This window comes from Sinocyclocheilus anshuiensis, unplaced genomic scaffold (genome assembly GCF_001515605.1).
Source record: "Sinocyclocheilus anshuiensis isolate Anshui unplaced genomic scaffold, SAMN03320099.WGS_v1.1 scaffold982, whole genome shotgun sequence".
NCBI classification, from domain to species: Eukaryota; Metazoa; Chordata; class Actinopteri; order Cypriniformes; family Cyprinidae; genus Sinocyclocheilus; species Sinocyclocheilus anshuiensis.
Window position 1 is genome coordinate 358146 of NW_015539879.1, and position 18769 is coordinate 376914.

At 40.1% G+C, this 18769-nt stretch overlaps 2 protein-coding genes across 2 annotated transcripts in view; one reads left to right on the top strand and one right to left on the bottom strand.

The window, feature by feature from the left end:
- LOC107685406 (gastrula zinc finger protein XlCGF8.2DB-like) overlaps window positions 1-10850 on the top strand; it is a 15647-nt gene extending 4797 nt beyond the window's left edge. The window contains exons 3-5 of the mRNA XM_016481979.1: window positions 4487-4791; window positions 4960-5494; window positions 10774-10850. Of these exons, the coding sequence (XP_016337465.1) occupies window positions 4487-4791; window positions 4960-5494; window positions 10774-10850 (917 nt within the window). The remainder of the gene's footprint in view (window positions 1-4486; window positions 4792-4959; window positions 5495-10773) is intronic.
- Window positions 10851-15315: 4465 nt separating this feature from the next.
- The window catches only part of LOC107685396 (gastrula zinc finger protein XlCGF8.2DB-like), a 7806-nt gene continuing 4352 nt past the window's right edge, over window positions 15316-18769 (bottom strand). Inside the window, exons 3-4 of the mRNA XM_016481970.1 lie at window positions 16095-16778; window positions 15316-15747 (exon numbers count right to left, since the gene is read on the bottom strand). Of these exons, the coding sequence (XP_016337456.1) occupies window positions 15419-15747; window positions 16095-16778 (1013 nt within the window). The 3' untranslated portion in view covers window positions 15316-15418. The remainder of the gene's footprint in view (window positions 15748-16094; window positions 16779-18769) is intronic.

An 18769-nucleotide genomic window follows, 5' to 3' on the forward strand; every position in this document is an offset into this window, starting at 1 on the left:
AATGTAAAATATGTGAAAAATAATGTGTTTTTCGAACAACCTAGTATGAGAGCCTGTTCTAGTACACCCCCAAAACAAAATCAAGACTTTGTAAAAGAGCATAATAGGACCCCTTTAAAGAAAGCATCATCTGTATGCAAAGTGAGCCATATTTGGTGTTTGACCACTGAAAAGTTAGCACCAAAATCACAGCTGTCCTCCCTTATCCTTTTCATTTGCTTTCTTTCCCGCTCACTGGTTCATTCAATGGTATTCTTAAACTGCACTCGGTGGTCCCATAGACTGTAAAAAAGATGGATGACACATTTCCAATTAATTTCACTACAGAAAAGTGAAGCCAAACAATCTCCTTATGGCGGCTGTTATCACCTAAAAATTACGTTATTTGCCACCAGAGTCTGCAAAGTAGTGATCATGAGGTGGAGCCGCGGTATCAAAAGTCCCGCCCAAAATTCCGCAGACCCAATCGCAAGATCACAACCATGACACCACACCCCATTTTTATAGCATTAAATAACTAACTAAAAGCAAACTTATTCGAAAAACGAATGCTTGAACATACATCAGCATGGTAATAACTACCTAAAACGACAGAAACCATCTTTGGAAAAAATTTATTTGAAGCATAATTTGATTATTTAGTTTGTCACACGTCCCAATAGATTACATGACCTATACTGTGTCCAGCCACCTGGGGACGATCGAAACATTTTGGCTTCACTTTTCAGGACTTGTGCGGCATACTTGGGTGGTCCCCTTAAAGTGATGTAAAGTGTGATGAAATCTGAATAGAAGTGGTCATAGGAGACTCCTTCAAAACGCACGTGTACTAGGTCGAAACAGTAAATACATCTCAGTTGACAACTTGTAATGGAATCACCAAATACACACTTTAACCTTTTGAACAGTACGGTCCCACATATGGGATTTAGAACGTCACATAACTGCCAAATTCAAACAGTGCTTTCGCGCTTTGGCTGGCGCTGAGACGCTCTCTGCACTTTTTTAAGCACATAATGTTTATTTTAGGTTTCATACATTTAAATATACTTAAGTACTAGTAAAACAATACATTTAGAATTTGTAAAATACACAAGGTTGTCTATGGAAGCAGCAATAACAATTACAGCAAATATAGCTGCAAGCAGCGATTACCGGGGTTCAAGCACTTTAAGGCCTTTATTGCATTTAAGCTGTTATGGCCTAGGCCAACCTGAAATTTTGGATATTTTGCACACACACATACGCAACCTGAAATGAAAGGGCTTAAGCATAATACTTAATACAAAGTAAGCGTATTTACACATGCAAACACATATTGTTGAAGATATAGAGATTTAAAGTAAATGATAGGTAACAAAATGCTTACTGCAAGTCTTGTCTTTATAATGCAATTTTCTGGTCTCACTGCAATCATGATGTGGCATAATTGCAAAATTTGATTCCTCCAGGTAAATGAAGTGGTAAAGTTTGACAAAATGTGATATTGAATGTTATCATAGTGACTTTATAATTTATAGACATGAATACAAATGGCAGACCTGTAAATAGAGCTATATTAGTAAGCAGAATGAGCCAATTAATGGTCTTCTACTGCCATCTAGTGGTTAAAATGGCAATTCCAGGGATTTGGCCATGTACATGTACTGTTTAACCTTTTTAACCATTATAGAGGCAACTGATGTCTGAGCCCCATACATTTAGCATTTTGCATGCTTGTCTACAATCATACGACACATGGGCTCACCTTTCATGGAAGTTTTGAGCTTTCTTTTAGGAATTATAGGGTTTTGGGTACACCGTATCAAGGCCATATTATTAAATGACCCTGTTATAGATGTCCAAATGCAAATGTTCAACATTTTTTGGTAATTATTGACCAAGAGAGTCTAGAGAATTGTACTGCAGTGATTTTATTGGTTTTGAGTTTAAAGCCTATGACTAGTTCACAAAAGTGGGTTTTTTAAATAATCTCAAATACTTAAAGAACAGTTTGATTAACAGCAGTGATCCGCAACGTTGAGGCAAAGTTGTTCAGAATGAGGAGATCTATCATATGAAATGAAGATATAGTGTATAAGTGAATATATTAACATTTTATTGCAATTTGAGGTCATTTACTATAGAAATACTGTGTTTTTGAGGCTGTTTTAACTGATATAGCGCCACCTATAGTCCGATCTCCATGAAAATGTGCATGCTTATTACGAGTCATCTGTCACATGTTTTCACCAAGTTTCGTAAAGTTTCGAGTTTTTGTTTAGGTTTTATAGGCTTTTGGGTATATGTGGCCACACCCCTTTTATAAATGACCCTGTTATAGCCAACCAAAGGACAAAATTCAAAATTGTTTTGCTAATTATTGATCTGGAGACTCCAGAGAATATTACTGCAGTGGTTTGATCTAGATTGAGTGGAAAAACCTAGGACTAGTTCGCAAAAGTAGGTTTTTAACATATTTGTGAATATATAATGAACGATTTGATTGACAGCAATGGTTCTTGAGGCAAAGTTGCTCATTATGAGGAGATCTATCAAATGATATGCATATTGTGTGGATGTGTGAAACACCACGTGATTACAGAGCCATAAAACTCGTTAGCGCCGACTAGTGGCCGATTTCTTTAATTATATGAAATTTGCAGGTGTCAGAGATCCACTAGCAGTATGTGGGATACTCTCGGACCTTCTGGGAGTGAGGAGATGTCTGATAATGACAATAACAGATTTTTATTAAAATACTGCAAATATTGTTTGGATATTGTATTGAAATATTTCTTGGTTCATTCACCATTGGCAAGTGTTTTGTACCCTGTTTGCCCTCCGCAAACAGTGTCGGGGCGTCGGTTAAAAAAATGTGATTCCTTGACTCAACTCCAGCACAGGAATCTACTTTCCTTGTTGACTCAAGTTTGTAATTATACATGCCAGCTTTGTTGCTTAATTTATGTTATATTAATGCAATAAATATATATTTGCTTTTCCATGTTTAACCTATTTGTATTCATAGTCATTAACCTAACCTTAAATAATCAAAAACTCACATTGAGAATACACAAACCAATAAGTATACAATATTGTATGTATTTGTGTACCTGTTAAATTAGACGTGCACAATGCACATGATTGTATGGGTGTAGCGTCATCACTCAGCCATTATAATGACATAAATTCATTAAGGAATTCCTTCTTTCTTCTTTGTTTAATTCTGAAATGATATTCAACCACGGCTGTTTCTCATAACTTTTCCCTCTGTAAAATTAGGTATTGGCAACCATGTTGATAGCTACTCATCATTTCAAGGTAGTGTCATTGCTAAATTGGACTAATTTGGACAGTCACGCTAAAAGTGTGTTGTTTTATTAAGGGGAATTTAAGGCTACATGTCAAGAAAAAAATTAAGTGTCTAATACCAACTGCAATCTTGTATCATTCCTGACCCTGTTTTGCTGTAAGGTAAATAGAGTTGATATGTCAATTACATTGACTCCTATGGTGGAAGTCAAAAAAAAAAAAAAAACTGGAATTGAACAACCTTACTTTTTTTCAAAAATAATTTCTAGATTGTACATTAAGATATTTTAGTATCTCTGAGTCCACAAAATTTCTATTTAGTTCATATGCTACCAGATGAGACCAAACACGAGTTACGTGTTGGAAAAATGCTACAGATGTGAAGGAGGCAGTAACAAAACCATCCTGTACCTGATCTGTCCCAACAGTCTTTAATCAGCATATTGATGAATCTCTATTAATAAATCAGATCAATCTCTCACACTGATCAGTACAGCCCTTCTATGCGCTAAGTTGCTTTCAAGGAAAATCAGACAACTACAGAAAGCTGACAGAAACACTGAACTATAGAGTTTTTGCACCCAGATGTTCCCTGAATGCCCTATTGAGAAACAGTAGAGGACCTAATACTCAGCCCTGTGGCACTCCATACTTTATGTAAATAAGAGGTGCCTTGTCAAACACAAGTATTACTACTTGTTGGATAGATACGATCTAAACTGTGCTAATGCTTGTCCACAAATGGCAACACAATTACACAATTTGCAAATTATCCAAGAAAATATTGTTGTTTATACTGTGGAGAGATCTGAAAGCACTATAAACTGAAAAAAAACCAGAACGGTTTCTCGTGCAAAACTGAACATATGTGCAAGGATGCTATTTTTTCTAATATTTTAGATGAAAATGGCAGGTTTGAGATTAGTGTCTAATTAACCCATTTCCCTTGGGTTAAGCTATGTTTTTTCTTCTTTTTCTTCTTAAGGGGTTTAACATCTGACAGCTTAATATTATTGACTCTATGCTTATTTTTATGTCCCAAAAAAGTTTAAGAAGAGATTCTGGGATTGCAGGAAACACCTGTTTCAGTATCTTAGGGGGTATAGGATCTAGCATAAATGTTGTTGGTTTTGTCTGTTGTCTTTATGCCATTAAACTTTGGTTATTGTGTATTTGGCTCTTTTCACCTTAGACATGATTGCACAGAAAGAAGAGAGTCAAGGACTGAATAAATCAGAAGAGCAAGATCAGCATGAGGAACATCATGATTTCATAACTGGAGAAAAATTTAGTTGCTCACAGACTGAAAAGTCTTCCTCTCGAACAAGAGCTCAAAAGACAGGAAGTGGAAATTATTTCACTTGCCAACAGTGTGGACAGAGTTTCGGTCAAAATGGAAACCTTAAAGTCCACATGAGAATTCACACTGGAGAGAACCCTTTCACCTGCCAACAGTGCAATAAAAGTTTCAACAGAAAAGGAAACCTTAATGTCCACATGAAAATACACACTAGAGAGAGACGTTTTACCTGCCAACAGTGTGGAATAAGTTTCACTCAAGAAAGAAGCCTTAAAGTCCACATGAGACTTCACACTGGAGAGAAACATTTCATCTGCCAAGAGTGTGGAAAAGGATTTAACCGAAAAGTAAGCCTGAAAGTCCACATGAGAATTCACACTGGAGAGAAGCCATTCACATGCCCTCAATGTGGAAAGAAATTTGATCAACATGGAAACCTCAAAGTCCACATGAGAATTCACACTGGAGAGATCCCTTTTACCTGCCAACAGTGTGGAAAAAGCTTCAACAGAAAAGGAAACCTTAAAGTCCACATGAGAATTCACACCGGAGAGATCCCCTTCACCTGCCAAAAGTGTGGAATAAGTTTCACTCAAAAAGGAAGCCTTAAAGTCCATATGAGAATTCACACTGGAGAGATCCCTTTTACCTGCCAACACTGTGGAAAACATTTCATTAGAAAAGGAAGCCTTAAACGCCACATGAGAATGCATACTGGAGAGAAGCCTTACACATGCCCTCATTGTGGAAGGAGTTTTACACTTAAATCAACCCTTACTTCCCATGTGAGAATTCACACTGGAGAGAAGCCATTTGTATGTGGTCAGTGTGGAAAGAGTTTCAGATTCAACGTATCCCTTAATCACCACATGAGGATTCACTCAAGAGAGAACTGGGCCCGTATTCACAAAACATCTTAAGGCTAAAAGTAGCTCATAACTCACCGATTTAGGAGAACTAAATTTAGGACTCCTACATTTTTGTTCTAAGAGTATTTCACAAAGCGTTTTAGCTCTAAAACTAGCTCTTAAATCTGTGAAACGTTAGTAGTAGTGAAGAGGACTCCTAAGTCACTAAGACCAAGCCACAAACTTTCCTAAAATGGCTGTTGCCGGCAATCTGCCTTGGAATGTAAACAAAGTTTACTGGATTTTAAAATTTACTGAAATTTTAATGGAACTCAAATTTAGGCCCTAGCCCGGCCCTGGCCCGAGACGCTCAGGCCCTAGCCCGGCCCGTGTCCGACAAGCTTATCAGAATTACCGGCCCGATCCCGACCCGAGCGCGTCTTTTTTCCCCTTCTCCCAAAACAGCTTAAACTACTGTTTCAGCTATTAAAATAGTTCAGTTTTGTATGTAATAGCAAAGTGATTATATTTCGGAATATAATCCGGAAGCTCTTCTCAATGTTTTGATTTTTTGAACGGGTAAGAGAGCGGCAATCAGCATTTTGAGGAAGCGGTGTGTGTAACGGACTCTTAAATGAGTTAGGCTACACAACCCAGGGATACCCTCTTTCCCGGATTTTGCTGGATTATTGACGAGCGATCTCACTGTGGAGTAGGCATGGGCCTGTATGAGATTTTGACGGTATGATAACCTTAAGCAAAAATATCACAGTTTCACGGTATTGTCGTTAACAGCTGTAAAATGTGTTATTTTTAAATGACTGGGTAAAAAAAAAAAAAAATTCCGCTAAACACAATATTTTTTGTTTTTGAGCAACATACTAGGATATTAGGAACAGTAGAATTTGTTTATTTTTCTTTGATTTGTTTCCTAAAAAGAAGAAAAATAAAGACTGAATAAAGATCTTTATTTAACATAATATCTGTAATTAGTTATTTAATTTGTTATATAATTCATATACATATAATTTGATATCATTTAGTTATATAATTTCATATACATAATTTGATTTAGTAATAACACAATTTGAAGCAAAAACAGAATGTTCTGACTAGCTTTGTGAAATTATACTACATGCCTGAACGAAGCAAACAGCAGAAGCTCTGAATGAGACACATATTCACTCTCTCGGCGCTTCTGGAACACCAGACACAGCGTTTGCTTGGTTACCGCTGCAAACAAAGCAGCGCTGCGCTGAAACACTGCTTTAATATGAACTATACAGAGACGAGATGAAAAGAAAATACCACGTAAACTTTTCTGAAGACAGTCAGTTCCCCTCAGAAACACATTCATATAATCCCCCAAATCAATATTGAGGACTTTCTTCCAATAGTCTGTGCATCATGAACAGTGAGTGATCTGCCTGCTACAGTAATTTTCTCTTTGTGTCCATCTTCAGCATCTCTGGCCTGTGTTAACGGGCGTTTACAGATTTCATATTTTCACATAAATGACATTTTGGCAAATGATTGCATTGCAACACAGTTTGTGCAAGTCCAGAACAGAGATGAGCTGCAATAAAACAAAAAAACGTCCGGTTGCCGATCGCGTAAAGTCCAGCAAATCGCGGTATACCTTGAAACCGGTAATCGGCCCATACCTACTGTGGAGTATAATTTTTTTGGAGGTTTTTTCCTTGTGGAATGCTTTCCGGTGAGGACGGATACCGCTGATGTATGGCCCGCTCATAGTCTCTCCAGCTCCGGTGAGCCTGATCTGAACTTTGTGTATATAATGAACTTTGGGACTCGTACACACACACAAACTCTCACACTCTTACTTGGAACTTTGAATTGTGAAATATTGTATATATGATTTATAAATACACTTAGGCACTTTGATACTTTATCCGGTTGTCTGACTCCCTTTTAACAGATAATGTTGCATTATTAGGGTTTCCCTTGCTTTGTTGTGTACGGTTGGTTGTTACTACAGAACGCCAACTGTTACAGGATATTGTGGCAAGTTGTTCTTGATCTTTAAAAAAGTTTATCCAGTAACTCTTATGTTCCTATTTGCTCATACTTTGAGCATTGTAAGGTTATCATTACATTTAATATTCCTTAAAATTTGAAGTAGGTCTTTTAAAAATGACACAAAATCCTTATATAATTAACATTTAAAGTGAAGCGAAGTGACGTGTGGCCAAGTATGGTGACCCATACTTGGAATTTGTGCTCTGCATTTAAAGGGATAGTTCACCCAAAAATGAAAATTCTTTCATTAATTACTCACCCTCGTGTCGTTCCAAACCTGCAAGACCTTTGTTCATCTTCGGAACACAAATTAAGATATTTTTAATGCATTCCGAGAGCTCTCTGACCCTCCCATAGACAGCAAGGATCCTAACACGATCAAGGCTCAGAAACGTAGCAAGGAGATCGTTGAAATAATCCATGAGACATCAGTGGTTCAACCGTAACTTTACGAGGCTACGAGAATACTTTGTGTGCGCAAAGAAAACAAAAATAACAACTTTACTCAACAATTCGTCTCCTCCGCCTCACCCTATAGCGCCGTTTTGGAGAGTATCACATACGCATACAACCAGGGCCGGATTTACCTCTTTTCGTGACGTAGGCAAAACAAATTTTTGGGCCCCCCCCTTCCCTATTAATATGTTAGGCCTAATATTACCACCCAAGCAAACAAATATATTTCTTAATCAGTGGAAAAGGTTACAGTGTTTTCTATCGCAATAAGCGCTTGCGTTCAGTCAATAAAAATCTAATGTAGTTCTTAATTTGTTTGAGAACTGAGAAAGACCATTCCATTAATAGGCGTGGCCACATAATAACCAAATTCCCAAATTCCATTTTAGAGCTAATAACGGAGGCTTGAGCCATTGATATGCAGGCTAATGCAGTTATTAATGCAGTCTAATGCGGTTATTAGAGAGAGAGAGAGCGAAAGAGAAGGAGAGAGAGAAATTAAGCGTGTGTGAATACACGCGTCTATGCGTCTCTCAGCAGCATCTACTAATAGCGAATCTTTAAGTTAAACTGCTTCGAGAACCTCGCAACTGAGAAATGTCATGTAGCTTTTCAGCTGCGAAACTATTTTATTGATAAATTCGCGGGGCAGCGCTGACGAGAAGTTTCTGTTTGCGTCTCCGCATGTGCGCGCAAGTGCGTGTCTGCACTGTGTGTGCGTCTGTGAGAGAGACTGGGAGAAAGAAAGTGTGATTTCCGTAGCCTACATAAACAAGGTGGAAGACATGGAAATAGTTTGTCATTTTTTAACCTATTGTTTGTTATATTTATTTGCTCAATGTCTGCTGGGGTTTTGGTTCTTTTACTGTTGTAGATAGCCCATAACAAAAATATTATATATCTCTTCATTGTGTTTGGGCCCCCCTGGACAAGCGAACATAGGCACGTGCCTAGAATGCCTATGCGTAAATCCGGCCCTGCATACAACGTATGCTTTTCTGTGTCAGCAGCACCATACACCGTGAACACACATCTGGAGCAGTGGGCAGCTATATTGCTGTGGCACCGTGGGAGCAGTTAGGGGTTCGTTGCCTTGCTCAATGGTCTCACCTCAATCATGGATTTGAGGGTGGAAGAGAGTGCTTGGCCCCCACTACAAACCCTGCCAGACCTGAGACTCGAACCCACAACCTTTGGGTTACAAGTCCAACAATTGTATATATACAGTATATAATGCAGATTACATCAAGGAAAAGGATGTCAGCATCATATAGTGATAGTGGTGGGAAACGCAGTGCCACCACGAACAGCCCATTTGGTCTCCCTATAAAACAAGCAAAACATGATGATTCACCACTCCGAGGAAAGTGAATGCACTGATTTTTGATTCATTATTGAAAATGTGCAACCATTTTCATTAATGAAGAATGCTTCCTTTCACAAGCTTATACAGGGAAACCCCCTATGTGCAGAAAATCTCTGGTTGAAAAGCTTCAAAAGCATCAAAGTTACAGCAGATATATGGATATATGGCATCTTGGGATGACCCGTCATTGGGTAGAACAGGAAACACAGAAGAGGAAATGAGCACACTTTTCATGATTACACAGATGGTGTAACAGATAAATGTACTGAATGTACTCAGAGAATGTTTTTTATGTAAAAAATATTGGTTTTAATTGGCAGTACTGTCTCCATCTCCTCTGGGTAGATCGAACCTGTGAATTTGAGTGATTGTTTGTATCCATGTTTGAAAGTCCCTAGTTGCCACTCCTCTCTTCTACTTTTTTTCTCTCTGCCTTTCCACCTCACCAGATTATCACTTTACAAAAATACAAAAGCTGTGTAGCAATGGATGAGAACATTAATGGTGGTGTAGTGGCAGGCCTGGACTGTGAACCAGTGGTGGGCCTGGACTGTGGAGAAATGGATGAGACTATGAAGATCAAGTGGCCATGGTAGAGCCAGCAGAGATATGGACCACCAGGGCAGAGCTAGTGGAGGAGATGACCACCAAGGCGGCGCTTGCGAAACATGGGTCCACAGCAGAGCAGAAGTCCTCTACAAGTATGAAGGCCTTGATCAAATGGAAGACCACTGGAGATCAGGATGGCCTCTGTGGCCATAAAAGGGGACACAGAAAGTTTGTGGGCAATGTCCATGGCCATGACATGGGGCACATTAAGTTCAGGAGCAGACACCACCACCTCTGAGGGAGCTGTAGTGGAATCTGCCACCTTGGGAATGTGTGTATGGCCCAAAAACAAAGGATGGTGGTTGCCAATACAGAAATTGCAACTCACAGTGGAAAGGCCTCCAGGACCACAGGAACAGAGGAAGCATTAAGACTGGCGCCTTTGACTTGTCACATTCTTTGGTCAGTGTGAGAAGTGGGCGTGACATAAAAAAAGTGACGTGACATGTGGCCAAGTATGGTGACCCATACTCGGAATTAGTGCTCTGCATTTATCCCATCCAAAGTGCACACACACAGCAGTGAACACACACACACCGTGAACACACACCCGAAGCAGTGGGCAGCCATTTTTTGCTGCGGCGCCCGGGGAGTAGTTAGGGGTTCGGTGCCTTGCTCAAGGGCACCTCAGTCGTGGTATTGAAGGTGGGAGAGAGTGCTGTACATTCACGCCCCTCACCTACAATCCCTGTCGGTATGAGACTCGAACCCGCAACCTTTGGGTTTCGAGTCCGACTCTAACCATTAGGCCACGACTTCCCCCAATGTACATTCAGTACATTTATCTGTTACACCATCTGTGTAATCATGAAAAGTGTGCTCATTTCCTCTTCTGTGTTTCCTGTTCTACCCAATGACAGGTCATCCCAATGTGGATCCATTCACCAGTGAAGAGGCTTTAGTGTGGTGGCTGTGGCATGAGGAGGCTCTGGCATAGCGGCGTGATGTGACAAAGCTTTGGTGCGGCCAGTCCACAACACCCAAAGTAAACACTTAACATAGTCCCATAACATGATCCCTTTCCTCATGGTCCAGAGACTTAGAACTGGGTGTATCTGTTAAAAGGGTCATATGATGCACTTTAAATTGTTCCTTTCTCTTTGAAGTGTTACAAGCTCTTGGTGCATAAAGAAGATATGTAAAGTTGCAAAGTCTAAAGTCTCAAATCCAAAGAGATATTCTTAATAAAAGTTAAGAGTCAACCACGGCTCCCCATCATGGCGGATGGCAGCAGGCTCCAGCCTCAGGCGAACGGCGGCGACTCCTCCACTCCCTCACGGACGGCAGCCGTCCCTCCACAGCCCAGGCGGCCGGCAGCAAGTTCGTCCACCCCCCTGGCAACTCACTCCAGCCCACCGCCTCGAGCGTCCATGGCGGCAGACTGCTCTGCCATGCTCGATGGGCGAGGGATCTCTGGCTGCGTGTCCCTCCTTCCTCCCGGGTTTCGGCACCAATGTAACACAGTTTGTAGATCGAGAAGAAGGAGGCGGGAACCGGCGAACATTTAAACAAAACTTTAATAATAAAATAAACAGAAAACAGCGCGATAGCCCCTCGCAGACGACTGTCGCGCACAAACAGAACCAAAACACAAAATAAAGTCTAGGCCTGGTCCTCTCTCGTCCAACACTGTCGTCACTCCTCCTTTTATCCTTCCGGAGCTCCTCCGTGGGACTCGAGACCGGTGAGTGGTGCAGGTGTCGTGCATTATCACTTACTCCAGAGCCTTAATGTCTCTCTGGACAGACCAGAACAAGGAATATCTGTTTCAACGAGGTGCTGTGGTTGGCTGTTAGCCTCAGAGGGGTCAAGTCAAGTCAACTTTATTTATATAACGCTTTTAACAATACAGATTGTATCAAAGCAGCTTTACAGTATTAAAGAGGAAAATAGTGTGTCGATAATGCAAAAGGACAGTAGTAAACACTCAGTTTTCAATTAAAGGCAGTTCATCATTGAATTCAGTGATTTCATAATCCAGCTCAGTTCAGTTTAAATAGTATCTGTGCAATCAAGTGGACGATATCGCTGGAAATTAAGTGTCCCAAACTAATCAGGCCAAGGGTCACACACAGTGTGGCTGACCCTTCATTCCCCACTGAAACTCTTTTTCATAGTTCAAAACACAATTAGAACAAGTTTTACCAATGCATTACTCACTTCTGTAATGCATCAATTTCTGTAAGATTTTGCACTACAAATAGTGTCACAGAGAAAACTTATTGCACTGAATAATTATGAAATAGAAGTGTTGTAGATAACATCAATTGTAAGGTTTGCAAACATATTTATGAATGGATTTGGATGGATTCTTGTGGCCTCTCTTTGTTTCAATCAATACTGCTGCATGCAGAGGTCCTACAGTAAGATGACCATAGTGCCATTTTCCAGGGACACGTTTTTGCCAGGATTTCTATATTGCCTAAAATATCCCGGTTTTGGCTTTTTTTTCCTGTTTTCATACATGCTGAAAGTAATGATCTAAAAGTAGTTTAACCAATAACATGCAGGCATTGTACATAATCGACCAATCGTGGTGCGTGAGAAGGTGGGATCTACAGAGAACGATCAAAGCGATGCAAATACGCGTACATATCAGCTGTCTTCGACTTGAAGCGGCACTTAGATGTGATACAGTGATTGATCTGCACAGCGCAAACAGACAAAACCTGGTCATTTTAGGCAATATGGCCAAAACGTGTCTCCAGAAAATGGCAGGTATGGTCAACTTATCCTACAGAATTTTTTGACAGTCCTGACCTACCCCTTTGTTTTGAGATAAGTGAAGGGCAGAAATTGTATGTGGACCAATAAGAAGTCATTTTCCTCCTGGGCTTGGTGCCAGAGGTCATTGTCTTGCCCCATTAAGAGGTGGCTGGCTGTTGTCCTAGCATCCTTACCTGATACCGTTAGACATTTGTTTGCATTAATCTATCAAGAAATGTTTAAAAAAAACCTGTCTCCACTGTTGCAGTCAGAGAGGAGCCTGCCATAAAACTGGAAGGGCCTAGAACACTGGTTCTCAGTTTCTCCTGGCGACCCCCTGCTCTGCACATCACACATGTCTCCCTTATTTAACACACCTGCTTCAGATCATCAGTTTAAGAGAGAGATCCATGTACTGAACTGAGTCGGTGCATTCCAATCGGGATATATCGCCCTCCGAAGGGCACTTCGGAGTGAAAACAATCATGGTCTCCATACTGAAGGGTCGTTCCAAACCGAAGTGCTCAAAACTGGCCACTTCAAAGTGCCCTTTGGAATGAAAGATTTCGAAGGGTACAACTGATGGATACTTCAGGCCCCCATGATCGTTTGCACAGATTCTTCGCACGATGAGGTCGCCTCCGTGTGGGCACTTGATGATGACGCAGAGGGGAACTTCAAGGAACAGTTGTTTGGTCCCTTACACCCTTCAACCCTTCAAAGCTCCCACTCCGGAGGGTAAACCCTTTGAAGGGATTAGGGCATAGGGATGAGCCCTTCCGAATGGAACGCAGGGAGTGTGTCAAATAACAGTGACATACAAAATGTGAAGAACAGGGGGTTCCAAAGACTGTAAATGAGAACCACTGGCCTAGAATATGCTGTTCAGTACAATAAATTAACATGTTTATAAAGACATTTTACAGGAACAGCAGGTTATTTCCTGCTAATTCATATGCTGTATAACCTAAATATTTATAAACTGAAACAGATTTGGGGGGTATGAAGTTAACATACAAAATGTGAAATTTACAACTGATTGTGTTATTAGTGTAGTCACATTGGGTTTGTCTATAATTGTGAGTTAAATTAAGACCACATTTTACGAGTAATTGCAGAAATCCAGATATTTTCAACCTGTTCACAAACTTATTTACCACTGATAAATAGATAAACAAACAGACAATGTTAGACAATGGGTATGTTTACATGGATATCAGTAATCGAATTATTTACCTTATTCTGAATAAAACAATATTATAATTAAGGTGTTTACATGAGTTGCTTTTAGAATATTTCTTTCATGTTCCCATTTTATAGTACATAGATCGATTAATGGCACACGTCTTTACATCCCCACGCAACACCATCCGACATTCCCTCCAGAATTTCACAAATCAACATACAGTTCGTCTTCGTTATGGTACCATATGCCATTTTGGGTGTTTCATTTTTTAATTTACGAAAGCTTCAACTGCAGTTAATTATTTGTCATGCTGTACATACAAACAGACGACGGCGTTGTTGAAGCCATTCTTTTGTTTGCCGTCGGTTGACCACTGCTGTGTGTGTATCCTGTCACAAAATGCAACGAAAAGTCCTACATTATGGTAATAGTATGATTTTTAAAGATTTTTTTTTTTTGTCGTTTTTGCCTTTTATTGATAGGATATAGTAGTGAGACAGGAAGCGAAGTGGGATGGGATCGGGAAAGGTCCACAAGCCAGGACTCGAACACGGGACGCGCGAAGCGCAATGGCGCTACATGTCGACGCGCTGCCCACGAGGCTATCGGCGACAACATGGTAATAGTATGATTAAGGTGTGTACATGTCTATACTGCACTTCAATAATGCAACTAAAATAGGAATACTCCACGTCTTAATTCGATTAGTGTTTACTTCGAGTATGACTTTAACCGGATTAAGGTAATCAAAAATCTCTGTTTACATGGTCGATTCGTAATCAGAGAATTGTATTAAACTTGTTATAATCGGAATATTGTTGTCCATGTAAACATACTGAGTGTTTAGCTACACAACTTGCAGCTCGAACCAGCTTCTGGATGTCACCAGATGAAACCACATATTCATATTCAAGTCTACATTTACATTTACAAGTCCAGATTGACAACATATCTGTCCATTCTCTGAAGATGAATCATATAATCCAGTACAGTGTAAATTGTTTCATTCAGTTTGTCCATTTATATAGCATTTTCATTTACATTGTGCCATTTTACAGAAAGATGGAAGTTTATTCATCTATTTCTCTGATTCTGACATACTAATCTGAATCTAATATATGAGCAATGCCTCTATGCAATCAAAAAATTATTTCACATAGATACATATTTTATTGTGCAACTTAAAATGGTCAAGTCAGTTCTCACTCTTTTTAAAACTTTTTCCACACACACACTTGTTTCTGTGAATTGTGGGGACTTTCCATAGACTTCTGTTACTTTTATACTGACCAAACAAAATTTTCTACCCCCTAAACCTACCCCTTACAGAAACCCTGTTTGCATTGTTACACTTTAAGTTAAACATCATTTACTATTCTTAATAATTTTTTCCCTTGTGGGGACCGCAGGCCAGTCCCCACAATGTCAAAAATTTCAGGTTTTACTGTCCTTGTGGAGACATTTACATCTATATAACTTGTATCTGTGAGTGTAATGGCAAACTTTTTTTTTTTTGAACTGGTCATAATTAAATTATCATTCCTCCAGAGTTAATGTGCAGGTGATTTTTGAAATTGCTCATTTTCCTAAACCTCTTCCTACATTGAGGAACATTAAGATTTATTTCCAGAATGAGTGTGCAAATGATGTTTTAGGTCTCTCTTATATCTGAAACTCATTTTACACTGAAGACACGTATAAGGTCTCTCTCCAGTATGAAGTCTCATGTGAACCTTTAGGTTTCCTTGAACTGTGAAAAATTTCCCACACTGCTGGCAGGAGAAAGGGCTCTCTTCATTATGAATCCTCATGTGGATTTTAAGGCTTCCTTTATGAGGGAAACTTTTTCCACAGTGATGGCACATAAAAGGCTTCTCTCCAGTGTGGGTCATGACATGATTCTTAAGGTTATTGCTGTCTGGGAAACTCATTCCACACTGATGTTTTCTGAGTCTATAGTCGCCCTATGAACCTTACATAGGAAAATTATGAAATATGGCACAATTAAAGCGATAATCTTGTTTAGTAATCTGACCAACAGTTGTGACCATCATAAATTAAAAAAAATCACTTTTCTTTGAAATAACTTTGGATACAACTCTTTGTCCTAGAAGCTTTTGGCACAAATGATTACTCTCCTTTTGCTGATCACATTCAATATCTTACATTTATGGCGCTTTTCCACTGCATGGTACGGCCAGTGATGGCACATAAAAGGCTTCTCTCCAGTGTGGGTCATGACATGATTCTTAAGGTTATTGCTGTCTGGGAAACTCATTCCACACTGATGACATATAAAACTGTTCTTTTTTAAGTGAACCCTCATGTGGCAGTCAAGGTTTACTTTACATCTGAAGCTCTTTCCACACTGACCACATACGAATGGCTTGTCTCCGGTGTGAATTCTCATGTGGGCAATAAGTGTTGCTTTATGTTTAAAACTCTTTGCACACTGAGGGCATGCGTAAGGCCTCTCTCCGGTGTGAATTCTCATGTGGCTTTTTAGGATTCCTTTTTGGTTAAAACTTTTTCCACACTGCTGGCAGGCGAAAGGGTTCTCTCCGGTGTGAATTCTCATGTGGCTTTTAAGGGTTCCTTTTTGATTAAAACTTTTTCCACACTGTTGGCAGGCGAAAGAGCTCTCTCCAGTATGAATTCGCATATGAATTTTAAGGTTTCCTTTTTCAGTGAATCTTTTCCCACACTGTTGACAGGTGAAAGGCTTTTCTCCAGTGTGAATTCTCATGTGGACTTCAAGGTTTGCTTTTCCAGCGAAACTCTTTCCACACTGCTGGCAGGTGAAATTACTTCTAGTTCCTGTCTTTCGCGTTCTTTTTTGTGTGGAAACCTTTTTAGTCTGTGAGCAACTAAAAGATTTCTCTTCAGTCATGAAATCATAATGTTTCTCATCCAGATATTTCTCTTCCTTTACATCATTCAGTTCTTGACTCTCCTCTTTCAGCGGCATCAGGTCTACGGTGAAAAAAGACATTTTAATCCCAGTTTGTTTATTATTCTGTTTTTATTAGTAGCCAAGCACTGAAGGTGCTGTAGTCCCTTTTCTGAGTCTATAGTCGCCCTATGAACCTTACATAGGAAAATTATGAAATATGGCACAATTAAAGCGATAATCTTGTTTAGTAATCTGACCAACAGTTGTGACCATCATAAATTAAAAAAATTCACTTTTCTTTGAAATAACTTTGGATACAACTCTTTGTCCTAGAAGCTTTCGGCACAAATGATTACTCTCCTTTTGCTGATCACATTCAATATCTTACATTTATGGCGCTTTTCCACTGCATGGTACGGCACGGTACGGTTCACTTTTGGGGGGTTTTCCACTGGGTACAGTACCTGGTACTTTTTTTAGTACTACCTCGGTTGAGGTTCCAAGCGAACCGTACCGTTACCAAAACGTGACGTGTAAACTCTGCTGATCACGGATTGGCCGGAGAGAATCGTCACTACCTGCGTCACTGAACTTGCGACACAAACACAACAGAACCGCTAGATTTAAATCAGCACAGCCAGCGAAGGATCGAACGCAACTGTTTTGAACGAGTGCACCTTTTTTAACAACCAAAAAGTGGCTATTTCGTTGTCTGTTGAGGAAGTACAGACGTTTCTCTCGTTGATAGCAGAGGAGCGGATCCAGCGAGAGCTTGATGGGGCGATGCGGAATGAAAAATGTTTTTCAGGAGTCGCGGCAATAGAGGTGGCGCAACTATAACGACATGTGAATAATCCCACCCACTCTAAAGCGGTACTGAACTGCATTGGAAACGCAAACCAAGCCGAGCCGTGCCGTGTCGTATCGTACTGAGCCGTGCCGAGCCGTACCACGCAGTGGAAAAGCGCCATTAGACTTCACCCATTACAGTAGTCCCCATTTTAATATTTACTGTATTCCATTTTTCTCTACTTTAAATTATGTCTGATTCTCTTGACAATTGGCAATTGAAAATTGGCTCAGATGATCACTGGACCAAACCACAGAAAAATTATTAAACTGAAGTTTGATTCTCAACTCTATTCAAAAGTTATGATAATGTGACTTTAACCATGTGGACCCAAATCTGGATGAAAAGCTCTATGTCTGTAACAGTTAAGTCAGGGGTATTTCCTCTGAAGAGGCAAGGGAGGTAGTGCCTCCTCTAAAAATTGGATAAGAAAACAATCCATAGTATAACACTAAAAGAACAAAAAGTTACGAAATGCATCCTCTGAGCTCACTGAGTTTTAACCAGTGGTGGGCCGTCAGGGTCAGCAGGGCCTTCTCTTCTGGCCCTATAAAAAATAAAATTGTGTGAAAATGTTTTTGATTATTTAGTTATCATTTTCATTTGTGTAATGTTCACAAAGTTGCTAATGATTAGTTTCGTTGAGGTTGAACTGGAATATCCTAAATGAAAAAAAAGGTCAGCGGCCAGCACTACAGATATGGCGCTTTTCCACTGCGTGGTACGACTGGGCTCGGCACGGCTCAGTACGGTACGGCACGGCTCGGCTCGGTTTGCGTTTCCACTGCAGTTCAGTACCGCTTTAGAGTGGGCGGGATTACTCACGTGTCATTTATAGCTGTGCCGCCTCTACTGCCGCGACTCCTGAAAAACTTTTTAATTCTGCCTCGCCCCATCAAGCTCTCGCTGGATCCGCTCCTCTGCTATCAACGAGAGAAACGTCTGTACTTCCTCAACAGACAACGAAACAGCCACTTTTTGGTTGTTAAAAAAAGGTGTGCTCATTCAAAACAGTTGCGTTCGATCCTTAGCTGGCTGTGCTGATTTAAATCTAGCGGTTCTGTTGTGTTTGTGTCGCAAGTTCAGTGACGCAGGTAGTGACGATTCTCTCCGGCCAATCCGTGATCAGCAGAGTTTACACGTCACGTTTTGGTAGCGGTACGGTTCACTTGGAACCTCAACCGAGGTGGTACTAAAAAAAGTACCAGGTACTGTACCTGG